This window comes from Electrophorus electricus, chromosome 23 (assembly GCF_041902795.1).
Source record: "Electrophorus electricus isolate QZ-2024a chromosome 23, ASM4190279v1, whole genome shotgun sequence".
Lineage (NCBI taxonomy): Eukaryota > Metazoa > Chordata > Actinopteri > Gymnotiformes > Gymnotidae > Electrophorus > Electrophorus electricus.
Genome location: NC_137519.1, coordinates 8,325,559 through 8,347,715, shown reverse-complemented (window position 1 = coordinate 8,347,715; position 22,157 = coordinate 8,325,559). Strand labels below are relative to the sequence as shown.

Genomic DNA, 22,157 nt, shown 5'->3' with positions numbered 1-22,157 from the left:
CACCGCTATACCCTTGCAGCTGATCCAGAACGAAGCTGCATGACACATGTTCAGTCTTCCAGAGGTCACACATGTCACTGCACCACTGTGTTCCCACCGCTGGGGTTTTAAACCCTACATACACAGCCATAAATGGACCTGCTCCCTCCTACTCGCAAGCACTTGTCTCATCCTGCCCATCCTGCACCATATCTCCCACTCTTCGTTCTTCTGGTACAGCATGGTTCAGACCACCGCCCCTCAAGCTAGAGAATAATATCCTCAAGACCCTTTTCTGTACTAGCATCCAGATGAATGAGCTCCCACAACCTGTCCGCACATCAGAGTCTCTTGCTGTCTTCAGATGTAGAATATTCAAGACCCAGGATATGTAGACCCAGCTCTTCAAGAAGCAATTGATTTATCAATTGGCACTTCAAAGCAATTGAATAATCAGGATTCCTTCCCTTACATTTGTACATTTACAATTGTAGGTTCTTTCTTTGTGTGTTTTCCCTTTGAAAGGGTTACAGCTTAATGGTGCCCATAAATTCAGGCCTGGTGTACTAGCATGGAGACAGCTAAGCACTACTGTAAGTCACTCTGGACAAGAGCATCTGATAAATGCTGTAAATGTTAATGTGAATTAAGGTCCTACTGAAGTTGACTGGATGTGTCTGTGCTCTGGTGCATGTGTATGTCGGGTGCATGGCTCGGCCCCAGTACCCAAGCCTAAGGGTCCCGGCTAATCATTATGGCCAAATCTGAGTCACCACATTTACCAAAGGACAGAGTTTCCCCCTATGTGCTGATATGTGGGAAATGCAATGGTGTCATATTCCACATTGGCCCTGTAAAACAGTGTCCTGCACTGTGCATTCCTCCCTGATGATTCCATACACTAGAGGACTGAGGTCACACATTCAGCCCATGGCTGTTTCCACGGGGACGGGCATAACTGTGGGAGCATGGTGGTGTTGATGGGCTTTTATCCTTGCGCCTTCCAGCTCCTCTCGCAGCCAACAATTATGAGCAGGTTCAACGCCTTCTCCAGACAGGACATGTCAGTTCCTTTTCTATCTCCAACCCCACTTAAGCTTCCAGACTCCCATCGCCACTTCCACTATGCTGCCACAGCTTTTGTGCGTGACTATTAGGTGTTTCCCTGAAAGGGAAATTCAAAAGTAGCAAACACATATTTGCATACAGACTGGGACTGTGCAACTGTATGATCGGGGCTCCTTGTCCTCCTTGTTCCTCCGTTGGCCAAATATCGTTTTTCTTCTTTAACTGCAGTGGAGGAGGTGAAGTATATCAGGCCTCACACAAGACGGCACAGTGCCGGGGGTTTTCTATGTGGGGTATTGCCCCATAGTGCTCAGTGGCAGTGCTTCTCTGTGGGGGTTTGCTGCCTGACACTTCCTCTCTTAGCCCCTCCACTTTTCTCCTCTCTTTCATGTACAGCATTTTGCAGGCACTCTGCTCCAGAGGGACTTACAGTACAGAGAAGTATCCATTTTTAATAAGCGTGCATGCTCCCTGGAAACCCAAGGCGCGATTTCAGTGTTACTGGCGTATTTTGGCTTTTTTTTTCTCCCTCCTTCTTTCCTTCTTCCTCGCTACCTCGTTTCGTCTTTTTTTTTTCTGTTTCTCTTTCTTTTCTGGTTTGCGCTCTTGTTGCCTCCCCCGGTCTCTTCCTTTATTTCATGTCTTTTCCTGATCGTGGTCTTGTCATCCCTCCTCTCTCTTCCTCCATCCCTCTCTCCTGTCCTTCTCTCTCCACTTCTCCTTTCTGTGGTTGCGCCCAGATGGTCGAGAGTGAAGCAGTCTATTGCAGCTCTGTTGTTTGTGTGTAAGATTGCTTGCGTGTGTGTGTGTGTGTGTGTGTGAGAGAGAGAGAGAGAGAGAGAGAGAGCGCAGCAGGGTGGAGTCAGCTCGCCGGCTGCTGTCACCGCTTCCCCTTGCTCTCTGATCAAGTGCCCAGCTGCTCTCAGACGCTCTCAATTGCTCCCACGTTCGGGGCAAGTAGACTGGGTCTGCCGCTCTCTGCCAAGACTCCTCTCTCCTCCGTCCTCATCTCTCTCTCCGAGTGCGGCTCTCCTGAGCCCATCTGCGGCTTCCTCCTGCTCCTCGCCCGGAGACGTGTCCGGCTGGACGGCCGGCTGGACGCAGGCCCGAGCTCTGTTGACGGGCTTCTGCTCTGCGAGGGTGATGAAAGCCTCGTGCGGTGCCAGATGCCAGCAGGTGTCTACTGTACGGCCTCTGCACTCTCCTCGCTGTCCAGCACACTCTACACCATCTGTGAGCTGTGTGCTTGTGCATGGAGGAGAAAAGGAGTGTGTGTGCGTGTGTGTGTGTGTGTGTGTGTGTGTGTGTGTGTGTGTGTGTGTGTGTTATTTATTTCCAAGAATCTTCTTTGAGAGGACACGCTATCAGGCTTCTTCTCCTTTGGCTCCCTGAGTCCTTTTGTGCCACTAAAAATACTTTGCTCATTTTGGATGTGTGAATCTGTTTCAGTAGCTATTAACAAGAAGCAAACTGTGACCGTTAAATGCCACCCTCTAACTCTCCCGAGTGTAGCTTTTCGAGTGGTGGTCGTCCTAATCACCGCGATAATCATGGCGCTCTAATGATTCAAGTGTGAAGAGTGCTTCCAGATGGCTCGACACAACCAGCCCCCGCATGCCATATATCACCCTTTCTCCTCTGGGGCCTCTTCGCTCCCCCAGCCCATGAGCTTTACTTCAGATGAGCTCTCTCCATCCGTACTGTACTCTGTGCTTCGTGTTACGCTTCCGTGGTAGATCATGGGTGTAGCCATTGTGCGAGCGGAAGCAGAGGCCGAGCAGAGGCTGCCCTGCTGCTGGCGTGGCTGCGGGTGGCTGGAGTTTTTGTTGCCACGAGTCCTGTCTCTCCTCTTTCTCCTCTCTAGTCCTCTCTCTCTCTCTCTCCTCTCTCTCTCTCTCTCTCTCTCTCTCTCTCTCTCTCTCTGCATGGTATTGAGCAGGTGAACTGTGATGGCTGGCATAGAGAGAGTCAGCGAGAGCCCTGACTGATGACTTCATCTGTGAACTAAGTAGAAAAATGAAGGCTTTAGCTCAGTCTGTTACCCTTTGGGCACTTCATTAGAACCATCAAGCAGCGACAGATTTTTCCTGTTTTTCACATTTTAATTCAGACTGCTGTTGGCAAACACAAAAACATTTTCTGTGATTCATTTTCACATATTTAGTTGCAATATAAAACGTGACTGCAGATGTTAATAAAAATACTGTGTGTTGTTTGACTAATGCTGGTTTTGAAAAAAATAAATAAATACATGACTTCTTTTGAATAGGGTCACTAAAAACACAAACCATGATCCAACATCCAACAGGCTAGGAATGGTATCACAAAATCGCGCCTGTGGACTCCTTACCGCCTACACTGTAATTTCCTGTAGAGTGGTGGACCCAGAGGGAATTTGCCTCTTTCATGCACATGTAACAGCAGGGGACCGCCTGCCCCGTTCCAGTCAGAGCCAGGGGTTGCCTGGGCGATGAGAGGAGAAGCCCGGGGCATCGGCTCGGCCCTTTCTCCAGCCATATGCGCCACAGAGCAAGTTCAGCCGTGGAGACAAGCGCTCCGTTCCCAGCAGTGTGTGGGAGAATGGGAATGTAGGGAGGCTTATTGGAAGATTGGAGTCGAACAGGGGAAATAACAGCAGACAGGGCAATGCAGGCTAAGGCTAAAGTACAGGAACCAGTCCAGGGATCAAAACCAGACAGGATAAACATAAACCAAGAGCAATAACTATAGGCATCAACACCATAGAGAATTGTGCAGAATCACTGTTTAGTGAGAGTAGCTGAGGCGCTTTTAAACAGGGCGTACAAAGCTGCAGGTCAGGTGGAAGGGGAGCCGGTGAGCTAGAATGTGCATGGGAAGTTGGAGCTGGTACTGTAGGATTGTCAGTACCCCCCCCCCCCCCCCCCCCCCGTATGTGACAGTAACTCAAACCCGCCCACCTCCCCACCCATATGTGCAGACCGGTCATGACAATGTGAGTGGAAGTCTGTTAGTGGACGTTTGCTGTAAAGTTCGGGTCCAGGATGTTGCTGGCTGGTATCCAACACCACTCCTCTGGACCATACTCCTAGTCCACTAGATTTTGGAGATGCTCCCCACACCTCAGAGAGTCCAGCAGCATTCGAACGGTATATGCAGGGCTGTTATCCAGCTCCAAAGGACATGGATGTGTGCCAGGGAGGACTGTCTCAGCTACTGGACTTTCAGTAAACGGCCTGAAAGACCAAAGGTGAAACTGAAAGCCTGTATGGCATTAATAGATACTCAGAGTGTCCCCTATTAGTGCTGTCCTCCACTCAACTCTTGCTCGGCTCTGGATTAAAGTTCAAGTTTAGTGAACACGGCGGCTCCCCGCAACTGTCCTAAGGTTGATGGAACAAGAAGAATTTAGTAGTGTCAGGGGACTAATAGTCTATACATGTCCTTAGACCACTGTCCTGGATGATGCTGGAGGTGTGAGCAGGCAGATAAAGCCCGGTTCTGAGGCCTACTGCACACTTACAGGGACAGTGAGGAGGGAGCTGGGTGGTTTTCTGTCTGCTACGCACCTCGTTATGGTCATGGATGGAAATGAAGGGAATAGAGGATAAATCTAGAGCCAGGGGATTTTTTACCGAGTTACAGGAGAAGGTGGACTATTGCAGCTCTGGAAGCATTTATGAGTCTTTCATGGACCAGCCCTCCATTCCATCTCTTTTTTCTCATTCATTTCGTGTCATGTTCCCAAATTTTGTATGTGTGTCATGCATATGTAACACGAGTGGCTAATTGCTAAAGGAATTGTGGGAATACTGTATGTTTAAAAAAAAAAGGAACACATTGTCACCCTCAATGACTAGCAAAAATGGAGATGGGTCATCTTGTTGATGTAGCTATATAACTTCATTAAATGTTATCTAACTAGTACACTGTTCTGCTAGCTACTAATTCTACTACCTACTCCAACTGTTCAGGAGTTACTGTTAGCAGCTAGCTACTGTTAGCAGTTGAAAACAATGCATAAATATTAATGTTTACTTATAGAAGTGATTTAATTGTAGCCTTCAGAAGGTCACAGTAGTTTTGTAAGTCATCTTTTAGTTTTAAAAGACTGCAGTTAAATCAAATCATGGCTATTTAACCTTACCTGACAGTATATATTTGGAGTTAATGACATTACTCTTACTAATAATTATACAGAGCTTCAGTTTGCATGGTTGTGATGAAATTTCAAAATGCATTTTTGGATATGACACTGTCCAAAATCTACTGTTCTGTAACCTACACTGCCTGGCCAAAAAAAGGACACCACCTGGATTTAACTAAGCAAATAGGTAAGAGCCTCCCATTGGATAATTACTGCATGGGTGATTATCTTTCAGTTGGCAACAAGTTATTTAACCCTAACTGATGCAGTGAGTAGCTTCTCATTTGTTAAACAACCATGTCGAAAGACACATCCTGTGGTTGTGGAAAAGATGTTAATCTGTTTCAGAAGGGTCAAATTATTGGCATGCATCAAGCAGAGAAAACATCTAAGGAGATTGCTGAAACTACTAAAATCGGGTTAAGAACTGTCCAACGCATTATTAAAAAGTGGAAGGAAAGTGGGGAAACATCATCTTCAAGGAAGGAATGTGGTCAGAAAAAAATCTTGAATGATCGTGATCGGTGATCACTTAAACGTGTGGGGAAATCAAATCATAGAAAAGCAACGATAGCACTCAGTGATATGTTTAATAGTGAAAGTAACAGCATTTCCACACTCACAATGCGACGGGAACTCAAGGGATTGGGACTAAACAGTTGTGTAGTCTTGTGCCTACCGTACAACCCTGTGAGGACAGTGCTATGCTCTGGGGTTGCTGCAGTTGGTCAGGTCTATTTCAGCAATGTTATTTGCCCAAAGGATGAGGTCAGCTGACTACCTGAATATTCTGAACGACCAGGTTATGCCATCAATGGATTTTTTCTTTCCTGAAGACACGGGCATATTCCAAGATGACAATGACAGGATTCATCAGGCTCAAATTATGAAAGAGTGTTTCACGGAGCATGAGACATCATTTTCATACATGGATTGGCCACCACAGAGTCCAGACCTGAACCACATTGAAAATCTTTGGGATGTGGTTGATTTTGGGCAGTGGTCCAACTCTCCCATCATCAATACAAGATCTTGGGGAAAAATGTATGCAACTCTGGACAGAAATAAATGTGACATTGCAGAAGCTTGTGGAAACGATGCCACAGCAAATGCATGCTGTAATCAAAGCTAAAGGCAATGAAATATTAGTGTGTGACCTTTTTTTTTTGGCCAGGCAGTGTACTTCTCTTGGGTGAAACTGCTGGTAGCAACATCTCCCGCCCCATTGAAGAATTTGAATGCACTTCAACATGGCAGCAGGGATTTGCCTGAGGCCAGGTGGGGAAGGGAAGTCTGGGAATGACTTTTCCAGATTTGGAATTAGAAATTGTAGGCCTAAATTTATTTTATGGATTGGGGTCTAGATAAGGTATAGAGATATCTGTTCATGGTGTGTGGCTTCGACTGTGAGCTGAAGGGATTTGGTGACATAAGCAATCTCTCCTTTTCCTAAGGATTGCCAACGGGAAGTGTTTCGAAAACAGGGAATGCTCTAGGCACGGGCAGATTCCTTGTTGATGAAATTACCAGTGGCTCCTGAGTGTATGAATGCTGTGGAGACAAAGGAGCCAGGGTGGTGGAGGATAATAGGTACCAGCAAAGGCTTAGGGGTAATCGCTGAAAGCTGTTCACTTATGCCTGCAGCATGTGAAGCTGAGACCTGAGTCTTGAGTCCTGAGGCAAGGACCTGATTGGTGTAACGGGACAGTGATCTACACAGTGGTCCTGCTCACCACAGCATAGGCACAATCTATGCAGCCCATACCTCTATTTCTCCTCTTTCTTCTATCACATGAGCAGCACCCACATGTACAGGCCCGGAGGCACGTTTGGCATGGGAGATAGTAGTCGGAATGGCTCTGGAAGTGCATCTTCTCTCTTGAAGGAGATTGTTGAGGCATATCGCCATGTTGATAATCTCCTCTAATCCACACTCCTCTCCTCGTCCCTGCGAGCCATCTCAGTGTGGTTGTCCTCTCTTGGCCCTCTGTGGAAAGCCGAAACGAGTGCCTGGCAGGAGCCTCAGTGTGGCGTTCCAGAACTTTCTCTGAGGCTTGAGAGGTAAATTGCTTGAGTGACAAGAGTCTCTTGCTACCTTCCTTTTCGTCCGTGGGATGATTAAATGCTGCTTTGAATCGTTTGATAAAACAGTCATAGTTGAGGGTCTGCTCTCAGCCACTCTCCCACACAGCTGTTGCCCGGTCTAATGCTTGGACAGAAAGTAGGGAGATGATGGTGGAGATTCTACCTCTCTCGTAATTAAGTGCTGAATGGTGAAGAGTGAAGTACAGGGAACACTGTAGGAGGAAACCCTGGCACTTGGAAGGAATTATTGTCATACTTATCCGATACAGTGAGCCTTCCCATGGGTGGAAGAGAAGCTGCAGTGTTACCAATCCCAGTGTTGTTCCACTGGTCGAAGGTGGGTGTAGTGTTCAGATCAAGGTGGCTGTAGATGACCGACATAGAGTTACCTAATGTGTCGAGGTTCTATCGGTGAAATTTAAGGAGTTTGTCCTTTTTTGGAAACTGCGCTAGGTCTCTGGGGACACCAGGTTGTTGATTACCTCCTGCTGCATCCATATAGGTGGCTGATTCTTTTGTCCTGAAACTCAAAGGGACCGGATAGACATGGAGGGAGGTTCATTGACAGATCGAAGTCGCACAGGCTTGAAGGTAAACAGCAAATAGGGCGATGCAGGTAAATGCAAGTCATAAACCGAAAACAGAGCAAGAGGTCTAATAACAGCAGACAGGGCAATGCAAGCTAAGGCTAAAGTACAGGAAACAGTCCAGGGAACAAAACCAGACAGATAGGATAAACATAAGCCAAGAACGATAACTAAAGGCACCAACACCAGGGAAAACCACATAGATCAAAATCACTGGTTAGTGAGAGTAACTGAAGCTGGTGATAGTAGTTGAAGTGCTTTTAGATGGGCTGTACCAAACTCCACGCGAGACAGGTGGGGAACCGAGGATAGATGAGTAGGTTATGAAGCTAGAGCATGGAAGGGAAGTTACAACTGACAGGGCGCTTGAGAGGAGAGAGGCCTTTAGAATTTAAGTAAAAGAGAGAGCAAACACCCTTCTTTTCAAACCGAGGGTACGAAAGCTGAAGCCTGTTGTCCGTGCTCAAAGCCCGCGCCTCATATCTACAGCTCACAAGGAGGAGAACCCTCATGTCTTCTGTGAGACTTTGATAGATACCGCTTTTTTAAAGCAGAGATTCAGTGGAGGCTTCAGTGGAAATCCTTGAAGTGCCCTAAGTGACAGTTAAGACTTTGTTTCAGTTTTGAGTGTTAGGTAGAGTATATAAAAACGACAGGGTCAGGCTGATGGCTGTGACAGGCAGGATGTTAAATCATTAGGTGGGAAGAAGAAAAAGTGTTGCACATTGTGAAGTTGTCCCATGAGAATTCTCTCATGTGATCTCTCAAGCAGAATGTTCAGATTGGCCAACGCTATCCGGTTCTGAGTGTGAGAGATATTTGAGAGAGCCGGGGGGGGGGGGTAAGATCATATGTCTGATGAAACTTTGAGACTGGCTCAGCTCACTTCTGCATGATACGAGAAAGTGATAAAAAAAACAGAATATGAGGCACGGAAGGAGCAGACTGTGGCAAGGAGGTGTTTTCTGTGCTAGAGGTGTTTGAGAAGGAGAAAAAAGGCTTGTTTCTGACATGGCAGACTTCCGTTCCCAATACGATTTTCCATTTTTGCCAGCCTACTCTGTCAGAATAGAAAGTATTCTTACTTTGCACTTGTTCATAGTAGCTCCCGTCTCGAGCCACTCCACGTCCTTCATTTGGCTGCCTTTTTTAGTCCCCTAAATGAACTTAAAAATCTGTATCTGGTCATGCAGAAACTTCAGTGGCAACAGAAAATCACTTGGCTCATGGTTCCACTCCACATGAACGAGGCATGGATCTGCAGTCGGCCTGTGAAGCGAGACAAACGAACAGGCTCCTGGTGAAGTGCTTCATGCGTTTGTTTCGGCGGAGCTATAATTTTTCCAGGTGACTTCGTTTCATGACTTTAATTTGTTCTTTAATGACTCAGCCGCGCTTGATGGAGCAGCTCATTAAGAAGTGCTGTATTGCCTGGGCTTGTGGAAGCCCCGAAGAACAGGGAGGACCGCTGATGCGGGATTGGCTGCCTCGGGGTTCATTCTGTCGGACAAAAGATGCTCCAAACACGGTTTTTTGGTTAGCTGCATCCTCACTGTGTCACATTGTGTTGTTGCAATGGCCATCTCCTATTTTATCTCTTTTATATAGAATACGACTGATTGTATATTTAGGCCTACTAATAGAAGTGTCATGTAAGATGTTGTGCTTCTTTGACTACATATAGCCATAGAGACTTTGTAACTTTTAATTTTCTAAAAGATTTTTTTTATTTGTCTCTTTATTTGTGTTCTGTGATGACACCTGCATTCAGCCATCTTTTGCAATGCAGCTGGTGACAAACATCTCTCTCCCTGCTCGAGCGGATTCATTTCTGTTCCACCCAATCTGCAGTCAGGCAGAAAGATAGTGGAGAGCTTAGTGACTGGGGAATGCTGTCTGGGTGTCATGTAGTGAAGTGGTATCTCTGCACCTGTGCTGACATCACTCTCTTCATGCTTCTGGGTGTGGATACTGCTGGTGTATACTGAGGAGGAAGAGGAGGAGGACGAGGAAGAGGAATGACTCGTGGCGTTCGTCTTTGCCCTCATTACCTTTCACACTGAAATGGATCCTCAGTCAGGCTACTTAAATTCTCCTGTCTGGCCCATTTCACAAGCAGGCTGGGTCAGTCACATGTCACTGTTGTAGACTGTGACATGAGCGAGGTAGGAGGGGGAATAGCAGTGTGAGGTTGTATATGAATGCCAGAAGAAGTGAAAAGTTCTTGCTATATAGTACTTTTGTAAAATTTGTGGAAACAAAGCCTTTTGGCTCTCTGCATGTACATTGCTTTTTCAAGGGGGATGTCCTACAAAAAAAAAAAAACTCACTTTTTTACAAAAGTAAAAAAAAATTTTTAATAAAAGAAAATTATTTTTATTTGATGTATGATAAACCAGTATTCAGTTTCTGAATGATCCATTTTATAAGTGACTGCAATGATTTCTGTAAAACTCCACCCAATATCCACCCATTTAACATTTATAGATGCTCTAAGGGTTTCAAGTCTGTTGGTGGAGGAGTAGTAGTGTTCTGAAAGCATTCTGCAATATCTTTGCAGGACACGGTGGAGTTTAGAACACCACTGGGTATTTTGGAGATGAATTTGTGCTTTCCTCTGGCTGGAGAAGCACAGTGCCGCACAGTCAGGCCGCGCGTGAGAATGTGTAGGGTCACGATCCCCTGTGCTGTGCCAATGTCATCACACCCCTCAGAACCTCCTTAAATCTCTTAGTCTGCGAAACGTGATAGTGCAGCTCACGTCGCCAAGGGCACGAGCACTCAGCCTTGGGATGCACCATCCTCCTGCCTGTTACCGTGGAGAGGAGGAAGTAATGAGGACTACTGTCAGCAATTAGTAGCTGCATTAACCACACACTTTACGCTTAACAGAGTGATCACACCCAGTCTTTGATGTGCTTTTGTCTTGTCAGGTAGAAACATAATATGAAAGGGATTTGGAGGCTAGAACACAGGTCAGATGTTACAGGTCAAAAACTGGCTGCTTTCCCCCAGGCCCAATGTATGACTGGCAAAAGGTGACCTCATCCAAAAACACGCAAATACACCCTCATGTTTAAACTGAGCATTACTCAATATGATTGAATATTAATACTGCTGAATTGCACTGACCTACCAGATAAACAACTATAATTAAGCAGCACGACTACTGTAGTTCAGTTTTTATACAAATTATACAGCAGTGACAACAGTGCTCCTAAGCACTCCAGTAAGACAGTGTAAGTCTTGGTCATGAGCCACAGAGCTACATCCTTGCAGTGAAATCCAATTTGCATAGTGCCAACACTTTGCAATTCTTTTTCTGTCTGTAAGGGTCAGATGAGCATAATCTGCATGAGGCTAACAGACACATTAGCACAGCTGAAGGTTGAGCTGTTTTGGGGAGCTTTAGGGAAAACAGGAGTTTTTGCACAACTTCACTGTTATTGTGTGTAAGTCTTATAGGACTGTGCTGCCTTCTGCTGCACATATACTTCACCCAAAGCCACAGCCATCATGGGCGGGAGTCTAAGGGAGCAAACTGGCGCAGCTCTCTGGGTGGGAGGGATGGCATTACTCCGCCCCCTGTCATTCACCGTGACACTAGCCAATCATGGACGTTTGTGTGTTTGTGCTTGCTGACTAGGGCAATTAGCGCTCTCCATCGAGTGTGTTGGGCTGCCCTCTGTCGCAGCACAGACCACAGTTCAGAAGGATGTGATGCTTGGCATCACGCGTCTCGGAGGAAGCATGTGCTCGCCATACTCTCTACACTCTTCACAGTCGCTAGAAGGAAGATAGCTAGTTGGTGGGTGGGAATTGGCATGACAATTATATTGGGAGAAAGACAAATAAATAAAATGAATGAATGATTTAAATAATAATAATAATAATAATAAACATGCCATGAGTTTATAAACAGTCAGTGTTTCTGATGCACTGTTGCTCTGCTTGGCCATCTTGTGAAGAGTGTTCTGAGCGAAGCATCTTTGGATACAAGAAAATTAAATAAATAATCAGAAAATTTAAATGAGTATGAATTAAAACATGAATTGCAGAGTGTAAAAACTCCAATTTGCAGAAATAGTGACATGACCAACCCAGATTCTCCCCCATGACTTTAAGGCGAGGGGCATAATAAAGTAACAGACACATGCACATACACCGATTAAAGCCACTGACAGGTGGTGAATAACAATGATTATCTTATTACACTCACACCTGTCAAGGGGTGGAATATATTAGGCAGCAAGTGAATAGTCACGTTCTGAAATTGATGTGTTGGAGGCAGGAAAAATGGGCAAGGTTCTGAATGAGTTTGACATGGGCTGAATTGTGATGGCTAGATGACTAGGCCAGAGCATCTCCAAAACGGCAGGTCTTGTTGGGTGTTCCCGGTATACCCATGTGTTCCTACCAAAAGTGGTCCAAGGAAGGACAACCAATGAACTAGTGACAGGGTCATGGCCAGGAAAAGCTCACCAAAAGCACACCAATAGCCCCCCCGGTCCAAAACCACAGAAAAATGACTGTCTGATAAGTCCCGTTTTCTTTTACATTTTGATGGCCAGGTGCTTGTGTGCCCTTAATGGAGGTAGCATCTTTCAGTGGGATAATGTACTCTGCCACACTGCGAAAATTGTTCAGAAATGGATTGAGGAACATGATAAAGAGGTGTTCAAGGTGTTATCTTGGTCTCCGGATTCTCCAAATCTCAATCTGATGGAGCATATGTGGGATGTGCCAAACGTCCATGGAGGCCCCAGCCTGCTAATGTCTTTGTGACAGATATCACAGGAATTACACAATATTAAGCAAGTGGTTTTAGTATTATGGCTGATTGATGTTTAATTATTAGGTGCGATATTGTGGCATTACCATAATTTGACATCTTTAGCATTAGCCTACAGTCTACATCGGCAACAGGCTAACAGCTGAATCTATAGCTATCTATTTACAGACAACGACATTTGTATATGTACTCTATAAAAGCACAGTTATATATGCTGTGTGTATATTTAAACCAGAGGTAACCCAGTTGCACTGTACACATGTGCTGCTCTGGCTGGCAGCTGATGGCTAGCTGTACAGTAACTCTTCACTCCTTCATGCCTGCCACAGGCCCCGGGGAGACTGGGCAGAGAGCTGCACCGTGGCTGGCTCCTCTCCACGGCACCAAGCTCCCATTCGTCACTCCGCCACCGCACCGGACAGGCCCGTAAATAATCCGGAAATTTCGTGGCTTCTGTGACTGTTAAATTGAAATCGTGCATCACAGCCCCGGAACTCGGTGCAGCGGGCCGGCCTTATGCTCAGAGCTGATGAATGGACTGGTGTGATTTGGAATAAGATGCAGCCCGAAAGTTTCTTTTTCTCTCAGTTTGGGATTTAGTTTGTTGTGTCAACATTTTTTTTTGCATTTGAATTGTGTTGTGCTTTTGGAATTAAATGTGGAATGTTTTCAAGTGTAAAGCAGTGAGGGATGTGATATTTGATATAAATGCCTGTTTATAGTTAATACCTGTTTCTCAGATCTGCTGTTCCATAATGGTTTCTAAACGTGTGTGTGTGTGTGTGTGTGTGTGTGTGTGTGTGTGTGTGTGTGTGTGTGTGTGTGTGTGTGTGTGTGTGTGTGTGTGCGTGCACATGTGTACCTTAACATTGAATTGTGTATACAGGATAATAGCTTGAGAGGTTCAGACATGGTGAATCTATTGAGAGTGTATCAATTTTTAGAGAATATGCTACATCCCTCTATAATTTGTTGTATTCTGAACCTGGTTCATGGAGTTCATGTGGACTGCCATCCCTAAGCTTGCCAGCTTGAATTTTACAGTAGCTCTTTTAAAAACTGATGGCAGCCTGTGTGCATTTACTGGACTGTTGTACTTTGAGGGAGCTGTTTGCAGGGCAGCCGAGTACGTATGAAAGCCTGAGAAGGCGAGTCTCAGAAGCGCCATTTCCAAGATCTTCCAAAGTGATTTGAATGGAAAAGCGTGAAATAAAAGGAAACCTCTTACTCGCAGGGCCAAGCGTAGCAGGGAGGTGGATCAGGTCGCCTTTCGTGTTCCAGAGCTGAGGGGGCTCTGGGAGAGCTCCGCTCAGAGACCACCTGCCCGCCCACCCATCCTCCTCTCTTCCTCTTCCTCCTCCTGCTTTTTCTGTCTTTCTTTTATCCCGCTATTTCACACACAGCTTTCATCTTTGGCACAGAAAATGTAAATCTGCTCTTTAAAGGCTGTGTGGTTGAGGTTAATCGGTTGTATTAATCCTCTCCTGGATGATTTAATGGCAGAGGATAGGTGACGTTGCAGATGTTCATTAATAGCAGACGGTATTTTTTAAGCAGCCCTTTGTTGCACTCATAGGATTTTGACCCATGCCTGCTGTTTTCAACTTGCCCTGTTTTTGATTCAATGTCACACTTTATGTTCTCTGGCTAATATACAGCAGATCACAAACCCATACAAGACTCACTGATTACTCATTGGAACCGTATTAAATATCCAGTATATCGACATCAAAGGAATGTGCCAGTTCAACAGTTTATTGTTACAGTTCTGCTTGTGAGGTGAAATGTATGAACATTTCAGTGTCTGTAAGGTAGAACAGCGTTAAGCTCTGTAAGATATGCCCTGGTGGTTTTGATGCAGAGATTTCATTAAGTACCACGACAAGTTAATGACACTGTTCAGGGCAGTTAAAGCTGCTTCATTTTCAAGTTTAAGGCAAATGGATCTGTAAATTTACAAGTACCTGTCTTTGAATGTAAGTATGTGCATGTGTATGGGTCTGCATATGAGGGTACCTGTGTGTGTGTGTCTGCATGTTTTTTATTACAAATGGGGAGCTAATATTGTCTGGGTAAGGGGTAGGTTTGACAAGGTGCAATTTGTACACGAATATGTGTGCACACAGCAAAATTGTGTGTGTGTGTGTGTGTGTGTGTGTGTGTGTGTGTGTGTGTATTGTTGCTCGCTGAATGAGTTCACTCTCTGTAGGAGGTTTCTTAATGTTTGTCATTAGCAGCTTCTACAGTGCTCACTGTATCAGTAGCCGAGACAAATAGCTCTTCATTGTGAGCCCTAATTATTTTCTTTAATTAGGTTTGAAGAAAATTTTAAATCAGAACTGCCTATTATTATTGGTTGATTGATAACCCCCATCAATCACCAGTGCATGTGAATCTTAGTGTATTGTTTTTAGTGATTAGAGCAGAAAGCAGCTTCACTTGGGTCTCGTCGTCTTGATTGGGTTATAGGTCTTGTTTGCACAGATCTCTGCCTGCACAGGTCTCTGTGCCTGTGTCATCTCTCCAGTCCTTTCTGTGCCCTTTTTAATGAGCACTGCTGTCAGGATGTGATCCTGATTGTTCACGGCAGGTAAGACTGATTTCTTCTGCTCTTGCCTCGACAGTCTTGCCATTCACATGGTAATGTATTCAAATTCAATAAATCCACTGGAAATCTTTGCAGCAACAATTAAAACGCCATTTTTAGAAAGGTACCAGATTCTCGAGCGGGACTGGAGCCGAGCAGTGCACAGATACAGAGGTAGTGCATACTTAAAGAAGGCTGTTCTTATAGTCACACTGCTTTAAAAAAAGAATATACAGCCTCAGTGTGTTCAGATGAGTGGATATACTTTGTTGTGTAGTCATCGACTCATCGACTGACAAACTTGTGTCTGTAGACCTGCACAACAGGCATGGCTAATGAATTCAGGAGTGAACAAAGAGGCGAAGGGCCATAGGGACTCAGGGGGCGGTGCTTTTCCTGTGCTGGGATTGGTCACGGCCTGCGGGAGGGGAGGGACTCTGTGCAGGAGGACCAATGGGGGGGAAGCCTGTGCTGTAGCAGTCAAGTCATCTGTGCATGCCTGCGTAGGGCGTCCTACTCCGTGTGACATCCAGAGAGGCGGGCCGGATGCAAAAGCCTCATTCACCTGCGTGATTTGCAGGCTGTGCTATGTGGTGCCGGACGGCCGGGTGGGGAAAGGGGCTGGGAACGGGGCAGCGATGGAGCAGCTTGATCCGTGCGTGTGCGTACTTTGGAGGGCTCCTTCTCTGAGGTGTGTACCGAGTAATGGGGAGCAGTGTGGTGTAATGGGGTGGGGTTTGATGATTGCAGTGTTAAATGTGTGTGGTGTAGGTGGGTATAAGTGAGATAGAGAGAGTGTGTGTGTGTGTGTGTGAGTGTGTGTGTGTGCGAGTGTGCACACGTGCGACAAGTCGTTCCTTTGCTCCATGAAATAGCTCCTTATTGTGATCCCTTCAGTTTACTGTTGCTGGATCCCACAGGAAGGGGGCGTTCTTTGGGCAGGCATGTGGGTAATTAGCTATTGTAATGTCTTGTGATGGAAGGCATAATGAAAGTGAGAGAGAAAGTGAGAGAGAGAGAGAGAGAGAGAGAGAGAGAGAGAGAGAGAGAGAGAGAGAATGATGGAGAGTGCAGCAACAAAAGCCCCTCTGAGAGCAGCTGTTGCTGGCTACTGGTGGAGATAGCACAATAAGTGTGTGTGTGTGTGTGTGTGTGTGTGTGTGTGCGTGTGTGTGTGTGCGTGCACGTGTGTGTGCGTGTGTCACATACAGAGCAGCTGTATGTGAATGTTTGCATTTGATTATGCAATGTGTACCAAGGATTCCTAACATCATTTATTTTCACACACTGCCGTCTAATTGCTTTTTAAAATTAGTTTGAGTTTGTTGCCTTACAGTCAAAGGGCACCAGAAAGTCACAGCAACCCAAACTGGTTCCCTAATTCCCCGAACACGCTGCCACGCCCTTCCCAACTGGAATTCTGGGAAGTGAGATTAATCCTTCCCCTCCAGCTGTGTTGTTCCCCCACCCTGCCGTGCTCTGACTGATAAACCCCAAGACTGATGAGACCATATGACGGTCTGCGTATCCATCACAGACTACATTTCCCACTTGTGTTTTTCATTTGTGCTCATTGACCTCACGTAAACTATTGCCTTTGAGGCTGTCAAAGCCTAATAGAGTAGAGAGAGAAATGTCTCTTTGTCTGAATCTCCCGGATTGCATTTGTGTTGCCTTTGTCCAGCCTCCTGTGTCGTGGGGAGTAGCCAAGGCTTGCCAAGGAGGCGTCGGGAAACATGCAGATCTCGTAAATTAATCTGTCCGGCTCAGTAACAGTAATTGATCAGGTATTGATCGGTTAAAGTGAGCCTGTGGTCTGTGGGCATGAGCAGATGCCACTTAGATGGTGGGGGGCTTTGTGAGGGGGGGGGGGGGGGTTGGGGGAGCTTGGTGGGCTTGGGGGGGCAGGAGGAGTGTAATGGAGATGGGGAGATCGAAGGCATTCCGAAGATCTTGAGCATGTAACACTGCTTGTCAGTCTCATTCGTTAATGTCTGTGGCCGTTTAGACATTTGTCTTTTCTGTTCTTTGTGATAAATGAAAGCGACTTTGCATTGTGACACACTGGCTATGATTAATTTGTCCCCAGTGACTGCATTTAAAACTTTAGACCATCGCTTGCAGTGTTCTTTTTTAGTCCTGGATAATGGTGATGAACACTAACTCTGCTAGACTGTCTGACCTACGGAAGCAGAACACTGTAGCATGTCTGAGTTGTGTCCACTCCCGCATGCTTTCTGGAATAGCTTTCATGCAGCACCAATGTCAATGCAAAGTGTAGGCGGCTCCCGTGAGAATGAACTAACTAGGAAAAACTTTCCTGTGCTTTTGGGAGCTGTTGTGTGAACCTTAATAAGTTTTAGTAGTTTGAGTCTGTGTGGTCATTATTTTAGAGCCCTTCCCGTGGTAACACTGCTTGTGTTTGTGTGGCAGGTTTGGGGGTCGTTCAGCGATGGAGGGCCAGTGAGACGCTCACTTCATGGCACAAAGGAAGAGACTTGGGGCGGGCAACAGCATGGCCCCTGGGGACCTGTATGCCCCAGGTCCATGCCCCTGCCCCGCTCCTTACCCCAGCACCCCAACAGACCACACCCAGGAGGAGTATGAGGAGCGGCAGGACCCTGAAGCCTCTGCCTACAGCGACCATGAGGGGGCGCACTTGCCCAACAGCCGTTCAACCACTCCCACTGCTCCGGACCACGCCCACCCTGACTACCACGGGCGCATGGACAGCCTTGACGGGGACTCCAGCTCGGACTACGTCAACAACACATCAGAGGACGATGAGGAAGACTATGACGAAGGGTTGCCAGAAGAGGACGAGGGAGTGACCTACTACATCCGCTACTGCCCAGAGGACGACAGCTACCTGGAGGGCGTGGACTGTAACGAGGGCAGCTACGAGTGCTCCAACAGCCGCAGCGAGCCGCCACCGGGTGCAGACGAGTGCCAGGAGGCGGTGGAGGAGTGGGCGGAAGGCGAAGGCATCGGACACGGCGAGGTGCGCTGCGAGGTGCTGGAGCACGACTCGGACCCGCAGATCTACGATGGCAGACCCGAGCCTGTCCTGGACCACCACACGCACCCGCAAAGCCATCAACGCCACCACCGCCAACGCCGCCGCTACCGCGTCCACCCCCCAGACCCTGAGCAGGACCTGCCTTCACCCCAAGTGCGTGAGAAGGAGCAGGAGGAGGAGGACAGGGAGGAGAGTGAGACCTACTGCCCAAACGAGAGGCACGAACCGGAAGAGGAGCAGGACAGAGAGGTCTACCCGGGCGACTACTATGTCCCCGAGGACAACGGAAACGCCCCACTCTACAGAGGCCGCAAAGGTGTGGAGGGCGAGACGGGCGAGGAGACGGAGGAGGACATCGATCAGATCGTAGCCGAAATCAAGATGAGCATGAGCGTGGGTAGTCTCAGCAGTGGCACTGACCAGAGCCCAGAGGAGCTGACGACTGACCCGCCACCTGCCCGTCACCAGCCTGAGGCTCCGCCCAAGGCTGAACCCGCCCCCTACCCTCCGCCACACAGGCATGACGGCAGGCCCAAGTCGCTCAATATCCCATCTGCCTCTGGACACAACCCGCCCCTGCAGAAGGGCTCTAAGGGCCTGTCCCGCACCCCGGAGGAGAGGAGGAGGTGGACGCAGGAGCAGGCCAGAGAGCAGGTAGGAGACATGGGTCAGATGTCTCTAGCTGTACTGCTAGGTCAGCGAGCAGACGTTCTCTCCTGGTTTGGCAGTGGTGACAGTGCTGAGCAACTGAGTGATTTTTGTGACAGCTGAAAATGTTTTTGAAGTTGTTTTTTCCTAAATTCTGATTAAAATTGCTAATTTAAATTTCCGATTTTAGCTCATTTTTACCACTAATCTCTTTATCTTTGAAGTGTAAAAGTAATGAATGGTGGCAAGGGAGAACCTTTTTTGGCTAGCAAGTACAATTCTGTGGTCCGCTTCAAGTAACTCTGTAAAGAGAAAGGGAAGAAGATTGCTTCCTTAGGTCACAGCTGACTGCATCTCAGCTGAGCATCTAGCTGTCAGCAGGCCATCTTCTTGTCCGTGCCGTTCTCAATACCCTATCGGAACTGGCGCTTTCCCAGGCTCCTGTTCTTCCCAGCCAGCTCTCACAACTACAGCGCGTCTGACAGTTCTTTCCCCGTGGATGTGCAACTGGGTTGAAATTTCAGGAGAAGACACCCTTTTCCATAAGATAGAAAACCCCATATGCACAAGATCTTTTAAGAGCATATAACAGCTGCATGAGATATATACAATACTTAAAAATAAATACATAGAACCAAAATGTACATTTCATACTGAAGTCATAGAAGCTGCTTAAGGTACATAGAACTTCATATTAAAAACATAATAGATAATATAGAAGAAGAGAAAAGATACTTTTTATTATCCTCTAAGGGAAATTGAGTCTTTGTAATTTACCCATCCGTGGTAGTGAGGTACACACACACTAGAGGCTATGAGCACACACACCTGGAGCAGCGTGAATTCACCAACCACGGTACACAGGGAGCAGTTGGGGTTAGGTGCCTTACTCAAGGGTGCTTTAGCTGTGAATATTGGGAAAAACAGAATATGCATGTGTCTGCCATCTATCTAATTAATTAATAAAAGTGTGAGACTGGGAATGTATGAAAAATATGTTACTGTATATGAATTGGGTCATAATCATAATAATATTCTATAATAACCAACATATATGAACTCACAGACCTTTTGCAGATGGGCAGGCCCATGAACTTCATGTTCCCACCAGAGAAAATCACTGTGCCTTTAAATAAGAGGAGCAGCATGACCCAAACCATTATATAAAAGCTCCTAATTGTACATGATTTATACTGTTTATACTGATTTATAATATCTGCTAGGTGTGAACACACTTAGGTGTAAATAAGACCACCTTCACTGCAGAATATGCATGCTGTCTGTCCACTGCACCACACCCTTTAGAGGATCATTAATAATATTCATACTTCAGGAGAGGTGCAACATTCTGACTGTTGCATACCTGTCCTCAGTCAGAAACAGATTAGTAAGGTCTTGAGTAGGTGGCGTCAGCCTTGGGGTGGGGCAGATGACCAGGGAGGAGGGGGCGGGGCTTTCTGTTGATAGACAGAGCAAAAGGCCACAGAGAGCGTTCTCATTCCTCATGAAATGAGTTCACACAGGGCTTTTTGCTGCTGAAAGGGTTGTTTCACAGGTAATGGAAAGTTCTGAAAGGACTGAGCCTAGAGAGTGATCCCATAGAGTGAGCCGAGTCTTAATCTGTCTTAATCTGTCTAGACCAGAGGTGTTTGCTCTGCTCAGACACACCTACTAATCTTGGCAGTTTATTGATGAGTTGACATATGCAATCACCAAACCACACTGGTCCCTGGCCTTCTGGAAACAGGGTTTGACACAGTGCTACATTAACTAATATTAGTTAAGCACATCAGATTCAGCTCATCAATCCATTGCCAGGTTTAGTAGGTGTGGCTGAGCAGAGCAATCACTAAACTTTGCAGGACTCTGGCCCTCCAGGACCAGATTTGAACACCCCTGGTCTAGACAGATTAAGAGTTGTATTAGCAACATCGTTTCATGCCTTAGAGCAAAAGCACATTACAAATGAATTTGTTCAAGTAAGGGCAAATGCATCAGACAATGGCACGCTAATTAGGTATTTTGACTATCGAGCGGAGGGATAGAGTTTGCTTGTTACCGCTTCGAAAATCAATTGAATGGCTTGGTTTTTTTTTTTACTGCGAATGTATCTGTGTGGTAAAGGCACTGCACCTGACTAGAAGGGCTCAGTTGTTTTTCACTTTGTCTTTTACTTCTCTGCTCTCTGTCTGTTTGACAGGTTTAGTTTTGCTTTTCTGATGTCCTGGGGGCTCGAGGCCCCAGAGAAATCCTACTGAATCTCATCTGCTGTGTGGATGGGGTATTTCTTATTCTTTTGCCTGTCTCATTTCTCGCTCTCTCTCTCTTTCTGTCTCTCTTTGTCTTTGTTAAGGTGTCTAACAGTGCAGAGCATCCCAGAAAACAGCAGCGTTCTGATCTCAACGGCCCTCTGGAGAACAACAACCTGCCGGAGGTGGGGATCCATTAACCTTTGACCTATGGACCCCCACCCCCCACCCCCCACCGCTTGCCATTTTACTTCATCCATAATACATTTCATCAATGAGAAGGCAGGGGAAAATGCATCCGTCAATCAAATTGCTTCACTGCCTTGCTGCTTGTGACATGAGACATTTTTTCCAATGTTAGTGTCTCCCCGTGTCTATGTGCTGTTCGAGCATAACAGGCCTGTCCTCTGTCCGCTCTGCCCTCCTACTACTGATGTAGGAAATGGGTAGGCTTCACCTTTACCTGCACAGGCAGTGAAAATGACAATGCTGTATTTACATTGGGAATGGAGCACTCCGCCTTGACCTGTCTGTTTCAGTGTCTCTCCACAGAGACAACTTAAATACACACACGCACACACACACACACACACACACACACACACACACACACACACACACACACACACACACACACACACAGACAACCTGGCTGTTCCTCTTATTGCCTGTGTGAAGCCCTGGGGATTGTCTGAGGGCTGAGGTGGTTGATGGTAGATGGTTGAAACAAATATAATTTGAAGCTTACTTCATTCAATGTGATGTTTTCATGTTGGGTAATGCAGAACTGGATGGAGTGAGTGTTGTTAAAATACCACCAACTTTCTCAGTAATTGGGTTGGAAAAAATCAGTGTTTAAATTGTATTCAGATGTATGTAAATAGAGTCCACAACTTTGGGCTCCTAACAGAGACGAACAATAGGTCCATTATAGCATGGGATGTTTTCTACATTTTGAGAGGCGTTGTTCTTCCTCTGGCTCTTTCCAGCAAAAGCTCCACTTGTGTTTCTTGATTC

At 46.4% G+C, this 22,157-nt stretch overlaps 1 protein-coding gene across 5 annotated transcripts in view; it reads left to right on the top strand.

Moving 5' to 3' along the window:
- The window catches only part of apba2b (amyloid beta (A4) precursor protein-binding, family A, member 2b), a 69,578-nt gene that overhangs the window by 28,494 nt on the left and 18,927 nt on the right, over positions 1-22,157 (top strand). For 3 of the 5 annotated variants that reach the window (XM_081706118.1, XM_027007378.3, XM_027007380.3), the window contains 2 exons: positions 17,658-18,897; positions 21,245-21,325. In XM_081706118.1, coding sequence (XP_081562244.1) covers positions 17,704-18,897; positions 21,245-21,325 — 1,275 coding nt within the window. In that variant the 5' untranslated portion in view covers positions 17,658-17,703. Of the gene's footprint in view, positions 1-15,766; positions 15,916-17,657; positions 18,898-21,244; positions 21,326-22,157 lie in introns of those variants that run through there. The other 2 variants (XM_027007379.3, XM_081706120.1) reach the window with 2 other exon arrangements.